We start from the raw sequence: 19,738 nt of genomic DNA, 5'->3' as shown, positions 1-19,738 counted from the left end.
TACATTGGCTGTATACCCACTCAGGATTCCCCTACACCTAGGAAATCCCCAGCTGTGGAAATGCAGCTGGTTTCTGCTTCTCTTTTACCTCTTGAGTGGCATAAAGGGAGTGGAGTGGGAGGGGGCCAGGAACTGGCCCTCAGTTTGTAAACTCTTCAGGACAGGGAATATAGATTATCTAGGACCCCATCCTGCACATGAATAGTTTAATGCACACAATTAATTTCATTGAACTAAACGAGGCTGTTCACATGTATAAATCCCTCTTGTGTATATGAAAGTTCAGGGCCTAACTTTGTAAAGTGCAGTGTAAGTTTATGTGGGATGTATATGTTTCAGAAATCTTACTTTTCTTATTTAAGTTGAATGGAGCTGTTCCTTGGACAGCAAACTTACCTATTGGATAGTAATTTGTACCATTGCTTTAATCTATCTCATAATTGTTCATGCCATTGATGGTTGTGTGGTTGGTTATTTTTAGCAAAAGATTAAAAACGGAAATTCATTTTCCAATTTCTAGTGCCTAGTACTTTTTACTGAGATCCAGAATTTGACTCTTCTACATATTATGCATTATATATATATTTGTAATCTGCAGAGAAATCTTACTGTAGTAAAGCAACAAAATATTGAGCTGCAGAGGGAGATTCAGAAGCTCAAAGATGACCTTGCAGCAAAGAGTTCAAAGCTTTCACAGGATTTTCGGGTAACTGCTATTTGAAATATTTACAATATAGCTTTCAAATGGACACATTTTACTTCTGAATTTCTACACTCTACGGGCCAGATCATCAGTTTTGTAAATCTGTGTAGCTCCATTGACTTCAGTATGAAATTCAGCTATTGCTTTCCTTCTCATTCTCTATCTGGCAAAGTTAATAAATGCACTTGACAGTGAGGGGAAAAATGGAAATATGAAACTGGGAGATACAAGAAAGATCAGGACATGTTTTAATGGAAAAAATTGAAAGAAAAAAGTGCATAACAGGTTCATGAGTTCATATTTTATATCTCTGTCAGAAAGGGGAGTCAAAAGAAAAGGGACTTGTCCATTACCGAAAAAAAACCCCATGATTGTCAATTTAGTTTTCCGAAATTGCATGTAGCCTAATTTTGATCTCACTTGTAGCATGCAAATCATTTGAAGTCAATGGAGTTATATTGATATAATATGGGTGAGTTCAGAATCAGAACTCTCTTTTGGCTACACTGCGGCAAATGTCATGAAACACTGTAACATTCATGTTTATTTTACTAAGTTAATAACGTGCAAGGCAATTTTAGCAGGCCTCCTATTACCAAAGAGCTACAGTCAATGTAGCACAAACAGTAACCATAAACTGCTTTGTGATATCGGCTTATGCACAATGTTTTATACTTCCTTTGGTGTTAAAAGTTCTACACATCAAAGCTCTGATCCTGCAGGTAGAATCCCTGTTTACTTCAACTGGAGTTTTAGTACCTAAGGACAAGTTTGGGCTCAAAGTTTATTGGGGAGGAAAAGTAAAAGTGTACAGACCAAACTCCTTAGGGGGACATAGGATCCAAGAGAGGTTGGGGAATCTCCATCACTGGAAGTTTGTAAGAACAGGATAGACACACACCTGTCAGAGATGGTCTAGGTTTACTTGGTCCTGCTTCAGTCCAGTTACATCAGTGGTGAATTCAGCCCTACTATATATTAGCCTTAAAAAAATTACTGCAGAGTGAGGCAAGATGCATACTGTACATTTTTTCAGTTGCTTAATAAATTATTTAAACTTTGTCATTTCCTGTCTTGGTTCTACAATATTAGATTAAAAGAGAGATACCGAAAAAGAAAATGAAGTTTACTAGGATGGAAAATGCTGAGAGTGATGACACATTTTTGAATACTTGCTGCCTTTTTCACATAGCTGCAAAAATTCCATTCAGATTGCAGCAAAGACAAGCTCTTCTCACTTTTGAAGAGGAGGATGGTATGGTCCATATTTTAAATATAACTATTAATGTATTTCACGTTAACAGCAAGGGATATGGGGTTAAACAACAATTTATTTGATCACCAGGAGGGCTAACTAGCCTGGGTTTCCAGGGCTGGAGGGGGAACCTGCTTACAGTGAGTAAGAGCACCAGAATCTGGCTCTCAGCCTTAATGCAAACATTTTCATGGTATCACAAATAAAGTTGAAGACAGTATTGAGACAATCAGTTAATAACTCCCACTTTCTCTACATTCAGAGCTCAATTCTGCACTCACTCAGATGAGTGCACAGAGTTAGACAACTGCACCTTGTGAGAGGAGAATTTTGCCAACTATGTCAGCATCAGCTCTAGTCCAATTAAACTCAGCTGACAGGTGTTCACAGAATACCCGCAGTCGACCCTCCGTTACATAGATCCTACCTCACAGAGGGATGAGGCCTGATTTATAGCCCATGGAGATCAATGCAAGTCTTTCTGCAGACTTCAGTGGGCTTTGGATCAGTCAATGTTATCTTTCACCACATTAATGTACAGACTTGTAGTCAATATTAGTAAATCCTTGCCAATTGATATAGGGCAGTTTTCCCTACATCAGCCTCTTCCAGACACAGCTGTACCCCATTAAAATGCAGGCAACCCGAGCCTGCAGTGGAGTTGGAGGTTGGAACTTAGTTGATCCAGATTGAAATTAAACAGAATAGTTTGTTTGCAAACTAGTAAATAAAATTTCACATAAAGCAAGAGCCTGCCTTATTTCTCAATTAACTCTCAGCTGGAATCAAAATGTTTCTTATTGGTAGCGATTTAGCCATAATATTGTATATAGGGATAGCATCTTTCATACTGATGATCCTAAAATACTTTACTAGTGATGCACATTGCATACAGTGGTGAGATTTTAAAAAGGTATTTAAACACCTAACAAAGCAGATAAGTGCTTTTGAAAATCCCACTAGGCACCTAGGCACCTCACTCCCATTTATTTCACTTTTGGTGATGCAAAAGAGATTTTTGGCTAAGGGCACTAGGGAATACTTTTCATTAGTGTAAAGCTATCTGAAAATCTTAATTTCCCTTGCAGTTGCCCAGACACTGATAAGAAGAGGTAAGCATACTGTGAGCCTGGATAATGAAAAGATAGAGTTGAAAGCAATGCCGGTTACACTAGAAACAGGAGTCAAATTTGAGGTAATTGACAAGTCAATATGAAAATTTTTGAGATACTTCAAGAATATGTACTTTTGTTTTCAAAAACTGTATCGAACAGGTACTGTAGCACATAAAGAAAATAAAGTATATTTTTTGTTAGCTCCATGTAACAATTTCTGGAGAGAAGATCAATGTTTCTGAAGTACCACATCTACCAATACCCGATGAGTGGATCAGAGACAAAATAGAACTGAATTTCTACAAATCCAAACAAGGAGGAGGAGAAGTAAAGGATGTGAGATATGACAGAAGGTCTCGCACAGCCATTATTACATTCCTCAAACCTGGAGGTACTTTATATGACATCGTTTTAGCTAAAGTTACAGGGCCTGATTCTGCACTCATCTGTATTGTTTTTACCCTGATGGACCTGCATGGACTTCAGCTGAATTATTCCTTATTTATTCCACTGTAAATGAGAAGAGACTCAGGCCCATAGTTCTTTAAACACAGCTGTGTTTAATCACATTCCTTTTGGATCAAATATGAATTCATACACAGCTTGTAAGCTTTGATATTTCCCCCCTCACATTACAGTATTCAAAACTTCTTCTGCCTTTGCGTTACTGGACTTCATTTTACAGGAAAGAGAAAAGTGGGAAAATATACTTGTCATGTCATGCCATTGAAAGTTACCCAGATTCTCAGCTGGTCAATGTGTGAAACTCCACTAAAATCAGTGGATCTGCATTAATTTACATCAGCTGTAGATTTGGTCCATAAACTTTAGTGGACAATTAATTGACATCTGTTTTGTCATAAAAGTCAATTACAATTTTGAAATAGTAAACTTTACAAAATTGTATTTAGTTTCTAACTATATACTAAAAGGACTGGTCTTGTTTCTGATGTGCTTACAAAATACACCTTAGATAGCATTAATTTTATTTTCCACTTTTGAATTTTTTGTTCTAGTTGCTGACAACTGTGTGAGATGTACAAAGCATCCTTTCTGCATAAATGAAAAGCGCTTTATGCTTTCTGTTTCCCCAAGCGTAGAAAAGCACTTGGAAAAATTTCAGGTAAATTAATCCTATTGACACTACATTCTAAAATAGCAAACAATCTGTGCTCTGGGAGGGTGGATTGTGATCAGAATCTTCCCCTCAGGTCACGGAATGGCAGGAAAACTGCTGTGTTCTCAGAGCAGCTGTTTCTGCCTCATTTTAGGTGGGTGTATACAAGAGCTTGCTGGTGAATTCACATTGCTGTAGATCTACCAACCTGGCCCTAGGCTCCTCTGGGACACAGGAGCTGTGAGCTTTACAGATTGTTCACTCCTTGCAGAGAGTCCCCCATAGCCTGTTCCTCTGTTGATGATCTTATGACCTACAATATGAGGGTTGTAATTCACTCACACAAATGATTTTTTGATCATGTGTCACAGCAGTAACCAGTGTTGGGTCTGTGCTACAGTCAGGGCAGAGATAGGGTTCCATCAGGTGTTTTATGGCTTAATTGTTCTCATTTAAGTTACACACAATTGATGAATCGGTGTCCATATCATAAAAGTACCACTAAATCTAGCATTAATTTAATCCCTCATTACCTGTGCTGTGGCTAATGGGTATATTATACCAACATTCCCAATCAAACTAAAAGCACCCAAAAAAGTTTTACAAACGGTAAATCCTCTCTGCAAAACCCCACAGTTCATGTATATCAGTGGATTCTCAGTAAGCTGTTTTTCTCTGCATAAAGTTTTATCCATCTACCTATGAGGTTAGAAATGATTGCTCTGTTCCCATATTTGTAATATGCACTCCAGTGTGTATTGGCCCAGATGCAAATATCCAGGATTGTTTGACTCTATAGAATTCCAACCTCCCACTGATTTTAGTACTAGACCAACACCATAGTAGAAATCCTAAAATGAAAGGCAAGCTTGTAGCAATATCTTCACAGTGACATTTTTAACTGTGCAACCTATCAATTCCTGAAACTGAACATACAATGTGTTTTCCTCCTTACCAGATATTTTCTGGGATTTCCAAGAGGACCATACTGCTGTCAGGAATCCAAGAGGTTGAGGAGGATGAGGAGAGCATGCAGGACATGATTGAAATTCATTTTCAGAAGCCTAGCAATGGCGGCGGGGAAATCGAGAACATCAAATATGTAGCAACAGGAACCAAACTAGCCTATTTTGAGGAAGACACTGAGAATGTGGCATGAAGCGTTACAGCTGGGACTTTCACTTTGCCCAGTGTGACATAGTATAATGGAAAAATGTTGCAGACTTTTAGTCTTTTTAATATCTGTGCTTTTTAATCTTCAAAATTTACACTCGAAAAGAAGAACTGCCTGCCTTTCCTTCCTTTCATCTGCATGATGCCAAGACTCTTAGGGAATGTCTACACAGCCGTTAAACACCTGCGACTGGCTTGGATCAACTGACTCAAGCTCAGGGGGCTTGGGTTGCAAGGCTGTAAAATTGCGATGTAGATGTTCAGGCTTAGGCTGGAGCCCAGGCTCTGGGACCCCGCAAGGTGGGAGGGTCCCAGAGCCTGAACATCTACACTGCAATTTTAAAGCCCCACAGCCCTGAGTCAGCTGACCCAGCCTAGCCTCATGTATTTAACTGCTGTGTAGACATGCTTTTATGGTCTTGAGAGCACAGCTGTGTGAAACCCACTTGTTCTGGCTTGTAGAGATTCCTTGTAAAGTTCTACAACAAATATTACACAAAGCCAAGATCTCAGTGCAAAGCTCACCTGAAACCTTAGCGTTTGCTTAATGTACGTGGGTCCACCAAACCCCTAAATCCCTCACCAACACCTGAAACTTGATCAAGGTTGCTTTCTGCAAATCAGATCTGAGTTTCGCATGGATAACAAAACCCAAAACTTGATAGATTTTTTCCTAGTTGAGGCTTTGTTAGGAAAGCTTTACATAACTGCTCAAAAGTGACTTCAATGTATATGCTTTTTTAAAGTGGCTCTCCTTCATACAGTGTATAGCCCAATAGGACTTCAATCCTGATCACATCTTTTGATGCTACCACAATACAAGCAACTGATGATAATTCTGTAATTTTATAAGATTCTATCATCAAATTAGCTACAGAACATCAATAATGAAGGAAGTGATGTGCAGTTTTTCAAATGTGCTTATGATCAGAAGTGGAATGTTAAAAAATGGCACCAGTTTACTCATCATATTGACATCTGATGGGCTAAATTGTGCCTTTAAGGAACAACTCAGAGTGGGTAGCAAATGGCATAGAGGTAATCTTACTCCTGGGGCAATTCTGTGCGACTGTATATGCTCAGTATTCATGTGTCCCACAGAATTTTATTTTTCCTCACAGAAAATACATTCTGCCCCTGAAGTGCTACAGTTCTGCCTTTCGCCCACCAGAGGCTACTGTGGCGCCAGAACAGCCAACAGCATGAATGCAGCATATCTGGGGCAGAATATATTTTCTGTGGGGAAAAAAAATTCTGTGCGCATGCAGTGGCACAGAATTCCCCCAGGAGTAGAAGTTCATCACAGCACCTGGCCCGTGGAGCCAGGTTAGGACAGAGTGGGGCACACAGGGCTGCTGGGGGATCACAGACTGGGGTTCAGAATGGCTAGTGGGGAGGACAGACTGGGGGAGGGGGACGCTAGTGGGCTCCAGAGCTAGGGGGTGAGTGTTGAGCCAGGGGTTGAATGGGAGTGGGGGTGCATAGCCACATGGGGACGGGGGCTGTAGGGACCCATCAGGATGGAGGGATGCGGGGACAGGGGCAGATGTGCCTGATTGAATGGGAGAGGCTTGTGATCATCCAGAGTCTGCATGGGGGAGGCTCCCTAACAATCCTGCTCCCTCCCCCGCCAAAAAAAAACCTCCCACCCACACCCAACAACCCTCCAGGTTCACTCCAGGCTCCTTTCCTCTCCCTCAGCTCCTCCGTTACTCCTGAAACTCCCAAGCTTTTGCACTGCTTCTGATGGGTGCACACACAGTTCTGTATTGTAATTTAAATGAATTTCTCAAAATTCTGTATTAATATGCCTAGTAAGGAATCTATTTGTCCAAAAAAAAATTACCAGAATCTTTTGTTTGTTTGTATTGTTACAGACATATTTTGAAATAAAGTACCAAAATAATTGAAACTGGCATTATATTGTATTATTTTGACAAATAAAATATGAAGAATTTTGCCAAATTTTAAAATATTGTGTGCAGAATTTTTAATTGTTTGGCGCAGAATTCCCCCAGGAGTATAATCTCCACTGCTATTGGCATGTTGATACCTCTTCTGGGGCCTGATCCAACACCTACTGAACTCTTTAGTGAGTTAATATGAGGTCTCTCTCTAGTAAGGATGTATTATTTATGAGAGGTCTTTTTCTTGACTATTTGCATCTACAGTTACACTATTCCTCTGTTATACCCGTTATTTTGTCTCATTTAAACACATACAGATACTAGCTAAGAACTCGGGTGTTTCTTAAAACTATGTAAAACAGATTATTATTTTGTAACCGTACTGGAGCAACCATCTGGTTACAAACACCTTGTTTGAGGATTTTATTTTGTGTAATCATGGCCATAGCCCTCTTTCTGAGGGCAGCAATAAATGGATGGAGATGGACAATTGGAAAAGGGGCATATGGAAGGCAGCACAGATTTCATTCGTGTCCCTTGAACCAGGGACAAAAGGCAGAATTTATTGTCTTCATTCACATCTTAAATTATATTAAAAGTTATTTGAACGGAATTGGGCTTGCAAAGGGAGGGAGTCTCCTCTCTTCCCAAGGGGGGATTTCTTGCCTCTCTGCCTTTTTCCTTCTCCACCCTTGTGGGGCTGGAATGATTTGGCAGTCTGTCATATGGCAGCAGAAAACCTCTAATGTCACTTAACATGGAGGGAGGGGTTCATGTGAATATCATTTATTTTCATGATATAAAAGACCTTACTGCACAAAAGGGATTTTGTATTATACCTTATGTAGGAAGACATTGAAAAATATACATCAGACATTGATTGTAGCTATTTTATACAAAAGTCAGATTTAGATTACACAGCCTTAACAAATGACTTTTTGTTTTCTATATACAACCATGTATTTTGTTGTTCAAGTACTGTCAAAGTTGGTTTTGTTTTCCTTCTGCTTAGAACAAAGAAAGTAAATGTATGGGGTTACAGCTCCTCTAACTGTTTGATGTGTGGAAAAAGCTTACATTGATTACACTAAATAACAAACATGAAATGCATAATAAATAAAGGCATGTGAAACTATGGAATGAATGGCAGAATTGTGTACTTAGCAATTAGCTTTAAAAATGTCTTGATATTTTGAGCAGACGCTCTAAACTGCACAGAGAAAAAAAAAGTGCATGAAGATCAACAGCATAAACCCTATCATTGAAAAGCATTGAGATGTAAAACCTGAAGAATGAAGGTTTTAATGGAAATTCTGACAAAAGTTTAAACCATAGCAGGACTAGTGAAAAGTTGCAGATAAAGTAACGAAGTAAAATCAAGAAGAGTTTTTAAGTAATACATCTTAAGAACCAGGTAGTATTTGTGAATTTCTCAATCTATTGGATTATCCAGTTTAAAAGTGCAAAGTAGTGATTTTATATAAAGGACAACTGGAGATCAGTTTCAAACAAAAAATAAGACCTTTTTCAGAAACAGTAATTTTTTATATTTCTTTCAATTAGGTGCTATTACCACCCCTAATATTAAATAATGGCTAGATAATAAATTAAATACAGCCTTAGTAAACATCTCAGTAATAAATCCTTGTTACTAAATGTCCTCATTATATGTCAGAATATTTAAGAGGGAGAAGAAGAGTTAGAAGCTCTCTTCTGTAGGCAGAAATACACTAGACAGGCCACACAAACAAAATTCCTCCTGGGAAACACATGCTAGAGTGGTAGTTCCTCACCTGAGGGGAGTGTGTTGCATGCAAGCAGCTGTCAGCAATGGGGGCTTTAGCGGGGAGCAAAGCCTGCAGTCCAAAACCACCATATGACCTGGCCCTGCAGTATGGCCCAGTGGGTCAGGGTGGGGAGGCTCCTAACACTTTTGCCTTCTTGCTTACCTATACCGGGGCCAGCCATGGTTCAGCTCATAGGAAGCTAATGCAGCAGGAATAAATTAACAGCTTTCTCTGTGCCATTGAAACCAATGGGAGAAATTAGAGAACAATTTAATGGAAAGGGTTTCCCATCTATCCTACAGTGGTATCTAGGAATATGTTGTAGGTAGTAGCTAATTCAGGCCTTATTAGCTGCAACTGTTTGAATTCCATTGGCAAGGAGCATTCTTGCTGAGAAGATTCCTTTTCTGATCCATTCAGGAAAGGTGTGTCATCACTGAGAGGGGTCAGAAACAGAACATATATTTAGTTTTTGGAGACAATCTAAATGATGTGATGGGGACTAAATAATTCAGTGATGGACATCTTATAAATGTCTGTAATAATAATTAGATAAGATTAGGTAGCCACAGAATGGCTGTGCACTCTTCCTATCCACTTACGATCTCATGAAATTGTTATTCTCCAATGGAAGTTTAAAAATCCTAACATTTCCTCATAGACTATGCTGCTAGGATGCAGCTGGCACCATGATCTAAACTTCAGCTTTGAAATTTCAAGACACCCTACACTATCAGAAGTTCAGATCCCAATTTGATTAATGCAGATTTGACAGGGTAGTTCCCTCAGTTTGCACTTGTGTGGGTGGGTGGGTGGGTTTTGGATGATACTGTGATTCTAGGGTTTGGGGTAAACCTGGTTGAAGCTGGTGGATGTAATCATAAAAATAAAGATAAGAAACTCAAGCTCATTGTGGAAAAAAATATTGAAATAATAGAGTTGTTTTCCAAAACACAGGCCATGCTATGCAGGACTAGTGAGAAAATGGCCTCCTGGGAGTAGGGGGTTTGGGTGGGTATTGCTTGCTCAGTTTGAACTGTGTGTGTGTGGAGACACAGCCTGTAGAAACATTACAGCACATCAACAAGGCAGTGAGGAAGCACCAGATGCAGAGAAGCACTGTGACCTTGATCCTGAGAAAAAGCTCAGCAAGCAAGAGCTGAGAGAGACCTTGGGGCTAAGGGCTGAATGGAAAGGGGCTTGGAACTGTGAGGAAAGAAACCACCTCCTGCTGTGTTCAGGGAAACAAGAATTTGTGTATTTCTCGTAAATAAACAGAAATACCCGACTCCATGGTCAGTTTCTCCTAATGGGAACAACCCATGACCCCCCAAACTGGCTAACTGCTCTGGTCAAAAGGGGTAACAATACCTTCAAACCTTGATTCCACACTGCTGTACATGAACACTAAGGATCCCATGGCACTTGTCAGATTTGCCACATTCCTCACAGTAATGCTGTTTGCTAGTAGATTGCCAACTGTCTGTTCTGAGGTGGCTGCCTTTCAGTGGTCTTTCTATGTATGTGTAAGCAGGGGAATGGTCCCACTATTGTGGGGAACTTTCCTGGCTTCTGCACTACCCCGGTGAAGTGGGCTAGCGAAAGGATCCGAGTCCTCGCTCCCACTTCCTTTACCCAGAGGCCTCCCTGCCCTTGAGGACTCCCCTTCCACTCTCCTGTCTGGCAGAGTCCTCGTAAACCCCAACAAGGCTGGGCCCAGGATTCCTGGGGGGGCTTGACCCCCAACCCTGCTGTGGTCACCTAGGACAGGGGCTAGGGTGTCCCCACTCTGGGGTACTCTTTCTGCACTGGGCACCTCCCTGACCCACTGATCATTTCATACAATTTAAAGCAAATACAAGTTGTTTAATTAACAATTACTTTTAAAAAAGAATAAGGAAAAATGGGAAAGGTTAAAGGAAAACCCATCACCCTGCTCTGTGGCAGGGAACATCACAACCAGTGTCTCTGGAACATCAGGGGCAGTTCAGTCTGTTCCTTGTAGGTCCCAGGGCTCCTTCTCAGGCCCTGGCTGTGCTGCAGAGACGCTGCGGGTTGGACACTTGCTCTGGCGGTGGCCACATGCTCTCAGGCTCTAGGTGGCAGGACCCTTCTTCCCAGCATCGCCCCCGCCCTGTCGGGGTTACGATCCCCCTCCAAGTCTGGCCTGCAGAGCCTCTTGGCTGAGGCGTCTCCCTGCACTGGGCCCACTGCCCAGGGTCCCCCTCACTCTCCCCAGCTGCTCACCGTACCCAGCTCCAGCCCCAGCTCCACTCGGCCTCAGCCCGGCTGCTGCTGCTGCTGCTCTGCCTCCAGCTCCCTGGGCTGCTTCTCTGGCCTCTCTGGCTCTGGCTGCTGCAGCTCTGCCCCCAGGACAGGTCTGCTCTGCAAGCTGCTTCTGTGACTCTGCTCCCAGCTCTGACCTGCTTCCTGGCTGCTTGTCTGGCCCCTCTGGCTCTGGTTGCTGCAGGTCTGCTCTCTCTGGGCTGTGCTCTGGCTTTGGGGCTGCAGCTCTGCTTCCAGCAGCTTAGCTCGGGCCCACTCTGTCTGACCCAGGCAATTTCAGCTCACACATGGAGGACGGGACCCCCCTGGCCTCCTGACTCTCTGATTAGCCTGCCCGCCCTGTCAATCAGGCTGATCTGGAGCATTGGCCTCTCCCCATTGTTCCTGGGGACTGTCAGTCTCAGGCCCCTGATTTCCCATCGACCCTTCCCCTTTTAGTGCTGGGAGCTAGCCAACCAAAACACCCCCACTGAGTGTTAGTAAGGGGGCAACAGTCCCCTTACATATGCATCCATATATACATGACATTCTGTGTTTATAACCTCGGTACAATGTTATGGAACTAAAGTTGCTCCAATGTAAAAATCAAACACTATTGCTTGTTACCTTTTTTATTTTACTGCAGTAAAACTGAGAAGAGAACTGAACAGGAGAGGCACCCTAACCTTCCTGTTTCTGTGTCATCCATGCCATAAAAACAGAACCAATACATATACTGTTTTCCTTTAATTTAAAAAAAGAAAACCACAGCAGAACTAGATAATTGATATCACAAATGAAAAATAACTATAAAATGAGGACAATTATTTCTCCTTTCCATTGTAAGGGGCTTTGAGAGCTATGGATGAAAAGCATTATATACGAGCTATGAAGTATGCTAATTATTTCTTTAGAAAATTGTTTTATCATTCTGCACTGCAAAGGAGCTGCGAGGAGGAATCATCGATAAGAAATCTGATGTGTGATTGCCAAAGGTCTTGCCATTCTGGAAGCACTTAATATCTCTTTGTGTGAGGCTTTACCATAGCACCCAGCACTACGGGCTTGTCTACACAGGGAAGCTACTGCAAAATAAACTAGGATGTGAATTTAAAACCCAAATAAGTGGATTAAGCTAAACCACAGAACGGTATTCTTAGTGTAGAACAGGAGTGTCCACACAGGGAGCTCATGCAGAATAGCTGTTGAGCAATCACTATTTCAGGCTATTTCCCCATGCAGACAAGCCCTGAGCACTGAAGATTCCATTCTAAGAAGCTGCAGCAAACCATGCCAAGGAAGAAGGAAAGATGTGGGGATGCAATAACTCATTGCAGAGTCTTCATTCTAATTTTCTTCAAGTTCACACTTTAGGGGAAAAAAGACAATTTAAAATCAAGTCTTAAAAAGAGTCTTTGCTACTTGCATAATTTAAGTCTAGTAATAATTCTACAGCACCCAGACAAGGCATTGACACTCCTCACTGGGGACTCAAGGGGCCTGATTCACCACTTTCTTTTTCTTGCCCCATAAAAGGGACAGCACAATGCCATTACATGCCCACCCATCGGACGTCAGAGTACTTCTGGCTTCCTGCACTGCCACATGACAGATGAACGATACCCACAGTCTGTATCTCTGCCATTCAGTTCAGTCTCATTTGATTTATACGTTATTTTATGCCCAACTGGTTTAACGTGCCTGCCTTGCCTCCTGATGTCACCACATTCATCTTGGATTACTCCTTCCTGTCTCTTCCCTGTGCCCATCCTCACCCCACTCATCCCCTATCGTCTCCCCCTCCTACTTAGCATCTGAATTTAGTTTCATAGCTTTATTTGTGGATAGATCCATCTAGATAAGCAAAAATGCACGTAGGGCAATCTGTGACAGTTTCACACCTGAGTGCACATTAGATACTGCATGATGTGCCGTAGGCAAGGCCTATGCTGTATCAGTTATACCATGCACGTGTATCAGTACCTGGTAAGGCACACAGCTCTTACCAGTACCTGATTATATGCTTCGTCTTTTTAGTTATAAACAAACCATACAAATCAAAATGAAAACCGGGCACAGACACCAGAGTTAAAACCTAATCCCTGTATAGCAAATCCCCTTAGCATCTCCTTGGGGTTAAGGGTCAAATGTACCCGTCTGTGTAAATCCATCGGTACCAGCGGGTGTAGCTCTTCAGGGGCTAAACAGACGCGGCCGCTTGCCCGGGGAGAACTGCCTTCTGGGACGTGTAGTTGACGGTCTCCTTTTACACCGCACTGTTCTCCCACGATAAGGGCTGCAGGGTACTACAGTTCCCAGCAAGCACTGCGCCGAGACGGGCTGATGAATGCCCAGGCTGTCAGGGAAACCAAACTAAGAAGTGAAACTAAATCGGCACCGTTGCTGCATTCCCAAGGCCAGGCTGCAAGCGGTACAACCATGGCAAGTGTCTCACACTGTGTGCGTGTCTTTTATCGCGGGGAGCAGAGGGGCTGCGAGCTGGCTGGGCAGGACTTCGGGCTCTAACTGAGGGCAGGGCTCGCGGGCTCTGGACCGGGGGTTGCGTTTGCACTGAGCGCAGCGCCGAACCCGGAGATGGCCCGGCAGTTCGTGGTGCTGGCTGCAAAAACTCTAGCGTCGTTATTCTTTTAGCAGTTCCTATCTGTAGCATATAAAACATCATTGGTCAAAACCAGCTCAGCCTGCCGTAAAATCCGCCTGAAGGAGTTCTGGGGGAGAAAAATCTCCTGGAGATTCCCCCACGCCGTGCCAGAGCAGGAGCAGGATTTGCCACTCATGGGCCTGCCCCACAATCTTGCTGTTTGTGGAGGAGCTGCAGGAGGTCAAGGCCATCCGTGCAGAAGCCCTGTGCCTAGTCTGCACTAGCTCTGGTTCCCCCACCCCCAGCCCAGCTGCTGGGCAGTGCAGTTGCAGTAGGGCCTTGGAGGGGAAGGGGCTGTATTATCTTTCCTGGCTAATTCCCCCCCATCCCTACCTGCCTCCCTAACCCAGTGCAGGAACAATATTCATCTGTGTATATGCTGAAAACATTAATTGTGTGGTTTGAATTGATAAAAGCAAATGAAATTACTCCAGGCCAGGGGTCGGCAACATTCGACACGTGGCTCGCCAGGGTAAGCACCCTGGCGGGCCGGGCCAGTTTTATTTACCTGCTGACGCGGCAGGTTAGGCTGATCGCGGCCCCCACTGGCCGTGGTTCCGGGCCAATGGGGGCAGCAAGAAGCCACGGCCAGCACATCGCTCGCCCGCGCCGCTTCTCGCCACCCCCATTGGCCCGGGACGGCGAACCACAGCCAGTGGGGGCCGCGATCGGCCAAACCTGCCGCGTCAGCAGGTAAATAAAACTGGCCCGGCCCGCCAGGGTGCTTACCCTGGCAAGCCAATTGCCGAACGTTGTCGACCCCTGCTCCAGGCCCAGTTAAATAACAGTCATTCTCTCAAGTTATTTGTAATTTAAGAAAACACATTGAAATTAAACATTAACCAGTCAGACATTCCCATATGGAATGTGTACTAACCAAAGTGCTGGCTAGCTATTATTCCTCAGCCAAAGTAAACTGTCATCGAGGGTTGTATTAAACCTTTTCGAAGTTAGTGGGTGTAAGAGCCCTCTTTCATTCAGGCTAAATGTAAAGAAGCCATTAAGTCCCTCTGTGTAACTAGGCGGCTAAAATAACAGGAGTGCCAACCAACACACAAGCACAAGATAAAGCTTGAGTTAAAGCTGAACTGTATAGCTCAAGGGGTTTCCCTGGGAGCTAGAGTTACCACCTGGCTGGTATTTGACCGGCCTGGTTGTTTAAAAAAAAAAAAAAAAAATTGCCAGAAAAATGATTAATTATGCCGGAGCTTTTTTAATGTGGGTCTAAAGATTTGCATTATCATCACAATACACTGGGATAGCTAATGTTAAAAGTTTGTGTCCAGCTAAAGAGGCTGCAATGTTCCCACTTCCGCAGTCTAAATAACAGATCAAAACTATTGAAAACACAGCAGCTGTCAGTCCACCAACATTCATACACACGCGTGGTGCGATTGCGAGAGAGGGCTTGAGTCATTTGAGAGTGAGGAGACATGCAATGTTATCAATCTTATCTAAATGTGTTCTCTTTAAATACTGTAAGTGGCTGTTGAGTGCTGGGGGTGAGGGGGCGTTGGCATTGTGGAGTTGCCTTGTGTTTGGGGTTGCATCAGGCTTGCCTTGGAGTGGAGGTGCTTTTTTTTTTTTTTTTTTTTTTTTGTGTATTTCAAAGGTGGTAACCCTACTAGGGACTGGTATAGCAAACACCTGTCACAAGAGAAACAGAAGAAACACTAGAGAAACAGAGAGAAGGCAGCAAGGGACCAACCACAGCAGAACTGTTAGCACCATCCTGAGGAAAAAAAGCTAAGAAAGAGTGAGCTTTTGGGCCAAGTGCTGGCTGAAAGAGTTGGGACTGTGAGCAAAGAAATTTTCTCCTGCTGCTTGATTCCTGCTCTATTCAGAGAAAGAGGATTTGTACATGTTTTTGTAAGCAAACAGGATTGCATTAGAGATACCTGAATCCATCATCAATTTCTCCTTCTAGAAAAAACAAACTTCAGGGCCCCAACTTTGGCTAACCACTCCGGTTAAAACCAGGTAACCCTACATATATTTGAGCCAGCCAGAAAGCAGCTTGTTCATACAATCACTATCAGTTTAAAAAATGTATTTCTGTGCATAAGCTGCGCTCTGGTAGACAAAAACAAAGTCTGTTCTCAAGACGATCAGAGTGCAATTTAATTATTTAGTGTTCGCATAGCAAAGCAATAGGGTTCTTAGTGGCCAAGTGGAGCTCTTGGAGCACCAATTTGGCTAGCAGGCACTCCTCAACAACGTGTATCATTGTTTGATCTGCATCACAGCTTGGATTGTCTTGAAGACCCCAACGCTGCTGATTGGTTGCACAAAGGCCTTGCCCAGTCCAGAATCAGTTAAGAAGGACCCACTGACGATGTGTCAGGTCGAAGGTGGGCAGGCAAGCAGAAAGGTGTCATAAGTAGAGTGCAACAAGCTAATGCTACAATAAACTGTTATTTTACTGTGCTAATATTCCATCAGCTAAATGTCTAAGGGCTAATGACTGCAATGGAATCCATTTGGAAGAATCCATGCATCTGTGTGCAGCCCTATTGACTTAAATGAGATATAAGGAGTCTGCACTTGCAGATCCAGTTGCAAGATCAAGGCTTAAATCTGTGTGTAACAGCATAGCACCCACCTCTCACAAGTGCCCCCTCTGGTCAGGTGTGTCTGTGGTCTTTAGACAGTCCCAGCCCTGCTATCAGGCCATACCCCCAGGGCTTCCTCTCTGGAGGCAATGGCTTTGCCCTCTTGGTCTGTTCCAGCCCAAGCTCTCCAGTTGGGCTTCTTAGTAGTTCAGATCCCCTTCAGGAGGAGTTTACCACTGCCCAATTGTAGGTCAGTTCCCTAGTGGCCTATGAGGGGTGGGGGGTAAAGAGGGACCTGCCCTTATTTCAGGGCTCATCTGTGTCCAGGCCCAGCAGCCAACTAGGAGCTGTCTCTCATTCCCCTGGTCCCTGCCAGCACTGGGCTGTCCATGGTGCTGCAGTTCTCTTTGGCCAGCCAGGAGCACCAGTTGTACTCCTCTGGCTCCAGCAAGGAACTGACTGTGTTTGGCTACGCAGCTCCTTTTATATGGCCTTCCTGGGCCCTGATTGGCTCTCCCTGCAACCTCTCTGATTGGCTTCTTCCACTGCAGCCACTCTAGGCCGCTTGGAGGATACCTCTATTGCTCTTTTCCTGGGATGGGTGTGGAAGGTCCTTTAGGCCTCCAGCAGGGGTCCTCTAGGCCTAGTCTATCCCATCACACTGTATCATTCAGGTTGTTTGATGAGGCAATGCTATTGCCATAAAAGAATATCACAGGATTAACAGTTTAAGACTTGCAAATACAAGTCTCAGCTTTCTCTTGACACTCAGGGCCAAATTCTCTGCTAATATAAGCTGGCACAACTCCAGTGGAACTGCCTGGTCTTTATTTTCCATTGATTCTTCTTCTATAATTTGGCATTTATGTAAAAGAAAGAGATTAGAATGTTGTGACACTATTCTTTTCTTTCCATGTACTGTTCCAACATGCATTACAAAAAATGAGAGCATCTTTGTCTTGGATACATTGTCAAAAAACATAAATGCATTAAAAGATGCAGCATCTATAGTTGAAATGGCTTCTTTCTTAAATATTGTCTTTTGAAATTAATTCCTGTACTGAAAAAATGTATAATATGAAAGTATTAATATTCTCTATGGTATCTCATTATTATTCACTCATTTCACTTTTTCAGCTTATGATACAATGGGGTCTACATTTTTTTCCAGTGAAAGTAACATTTTAAAATTGTGTAGAATAGAGATATAAACTAATGGGTTCCACGTTCATGCCCCAGTATCAAAATTAAACATCTTCACCTCAGTATTCCTCTTGGTAGCAGTAAACCATTATGGAGGCAGCAATTCAAAATCTATTGATGTCGTTGCTTTGTTTGAAGAAAAATAACACTACTATTTAACTCTTATATATCACTTTAGAAACATTATCAGATTAATTCATCCTCATATCTCCTTGTGAGGTAGATGATTCAGTATTGCTAGCTGCATGGTACAGATGGGGAACCGGAGGCCTAGATGTTAAGGACCCAAGGACACAGAAGGAGTCAGTGTCAGACCTGGAACTTGGGAGTTATGTCCTCTCATTTTTATGGTCATACCACTAGACCACACTTTTTTTGTGTGTGAGACCACATATGTGTCTGGTAACCTGGAGTGGCCAGGTTCTTTTACAGACTCTTTATAGTAGAGAAGGAGCCAGTTATGGCTCCTTGACCCTTTTTTTGCCACAGTACTGGGCACAGGTTAGAGCAGCCTCAGGCTGCTTCAGCATGCCAGCTGGCAAGGCCTCCTAAGGGATCGTCTGCCAGCTGAGTATTCTAGCCGTGCCTCCTTCCCCTCTTCCCATTCCCTGTGCCAGAGGCTGTGTAGAAGGTGCCAGTTCAGGTGGCTGTTTGCGTTCTGGGAAGTCCCTCTAGCTGGGCAGTTGCCTGTCTCCATTGCCATTGTGCGGCCCAAGAGTGGGGTAAAAATCTGCCCCACTATGTTATCAGATGAACAAAAAACAAGTTGGCTTATACTGAAGAAAATCACCATTTCATAAGTAAAACGTATAGCTCTTTAAATGTGAAGCCTGATCAAAATAGGGCTCATGTCTTCTCATATTAAAAGCTTTTGGAGTGCACTGCTACGCTGTGTCATTGAATCTGTCTTCTGACTCCCTTTGGAAATAATAGACTAGTGATCCACATGGCTGTGAATCCATGTCAGTGAAAAATTATCATCCTGTGGCATGTTTTGCAGGCTTTATAACTGCTATGCTGGCCCTGGCTCTACCTTCTGGAGTGTAGATCCAGAAGAGAGCTTCTTAGAGTAGTATAAAGAATGTCATGAAAAACTGACCTGGCTTACAGCCACTCAGAAATTGTTGACACTTCATTCCTATAGGTGGTCTATGATGAAACACTAAATTATTTACTTTCTTCTTCTTAAATCAGTCAACTGTTACAAAACTCACTCTATGTACTTCTGCTTACAGGAATTTTGTTACGGTATTCCCAGTGAAACACTACTGTTTATTTCTTTATAATCGGCATGGAAGGAGAATATGCTTTTCATAATGGGACACTGATGAAAGTCCTATTTGTGATGAATTTCATGTTCAAAGAAAAAGAGAGGCTGGGTTCTAATGAAAATCTTGTGTGTGTTGAGTTATTTTGCATGTTGCACATCTCAGATGACTGTAGTTGTAGTCTTCCACTGTAATCCTGTATCCCAGCTCTCCTGAACTTTGGAGAAGTTTGAATCTGAGCCTTAAAATTGCAGTCAGACCTATCTCTAATGAACAATAAATAGTAGTTGTGACACTGAGCCAGAAAGGGTTAAGCAACTTGCAGGCTTAATGACCCAAATTCCACCTTTAGAGATATATTAGTATATAATAATTGTATTTTTTGTTTGTTTACATATATATTGTTAGAGGTTGACAATGTAACCAAATGGTTCCTGTCTGTCACTGTATTCTGTTAATTCAGAGATCAAAAGGAGATGTTAACATTTAGATGAACCGTGAATGTAGTAGTATCATTGTCTTCATTTCTCTTTGAAGTTTGTAGTAAACTACCTGTAAATGCAAAAAGAACAGGAGTACTTGTGGCACCTTAGAGACTAACAAATTTATTAGAGCATAAGCTTTCATGGGCTACAACCCACTTCTTCGGATGCATATAGAGTGAAACATTGAGGAGATATATATACACACATACAGAGAGCATGAACAGGTGGGAGTTGTCTTACCAACTC

General features: G+C 42.7%; 1 protein-coding gene across 1 annotated transcript in view; it reads left to right on the top strand.

Annotated features, from left to right (window-relative positions):
- Nucleotides 1-19,738, top strand: part of NMI (N-myc and STAT interactor) — a 33,998-nt gene that overhangs the window by 9,306 nt on the left and 4,954 nt on the right. Inside the window, exons 5-10 of the mRNA XM_024209129.2 lie at nucleotides 599-706; nucleotides 1,796-1,958; nucleotides 3,047-3,153; nucleotides 3,275-3,464; nucleotides 4,090-4,196; nucleotides 5,149-5,327. Of these exons, the coding sequence (XP_024064897.2) occupies nucleotides 599-706; nucleotides 1,796-1,958; nucleotides 3,047-3,153; nucleotides 3,275-3,464; nucleotides 4,090-4,196; nucleotides 5,149-5,327 (854 nt within the window). The remainder of the gene's footprint in view (nucleotides 1-598; nucleotides 707-1,795; nucleotides 1,959-3,046; nucleotides 3,154-3,274; nucleotides 3,465-4,089; nucleotides 4,197-5,148; nucleotides 5,328-19,738) is intronic.

The sequence above is a fragment of the Terrapene carolina genome, unplaced genomic scaffold (assembly GCF_002925995.2).
Source record: "Terrapene carolina triunguis isolate 2854851 unplaced genomic scaffold, T_m_triunguis-2.0 Scaffold62, whole genome shotgun sequence".
NCBI classification, from domain to species: Eukaryota; Metazoa; Chordata; order Testudines; family Emydidae; genus Terrapene; species Terrapene triunguis.
Note: the sequence above shows the minus strand (reverse complement) of the source record. Positions and strands in the feature narration are given on the sequence as shown.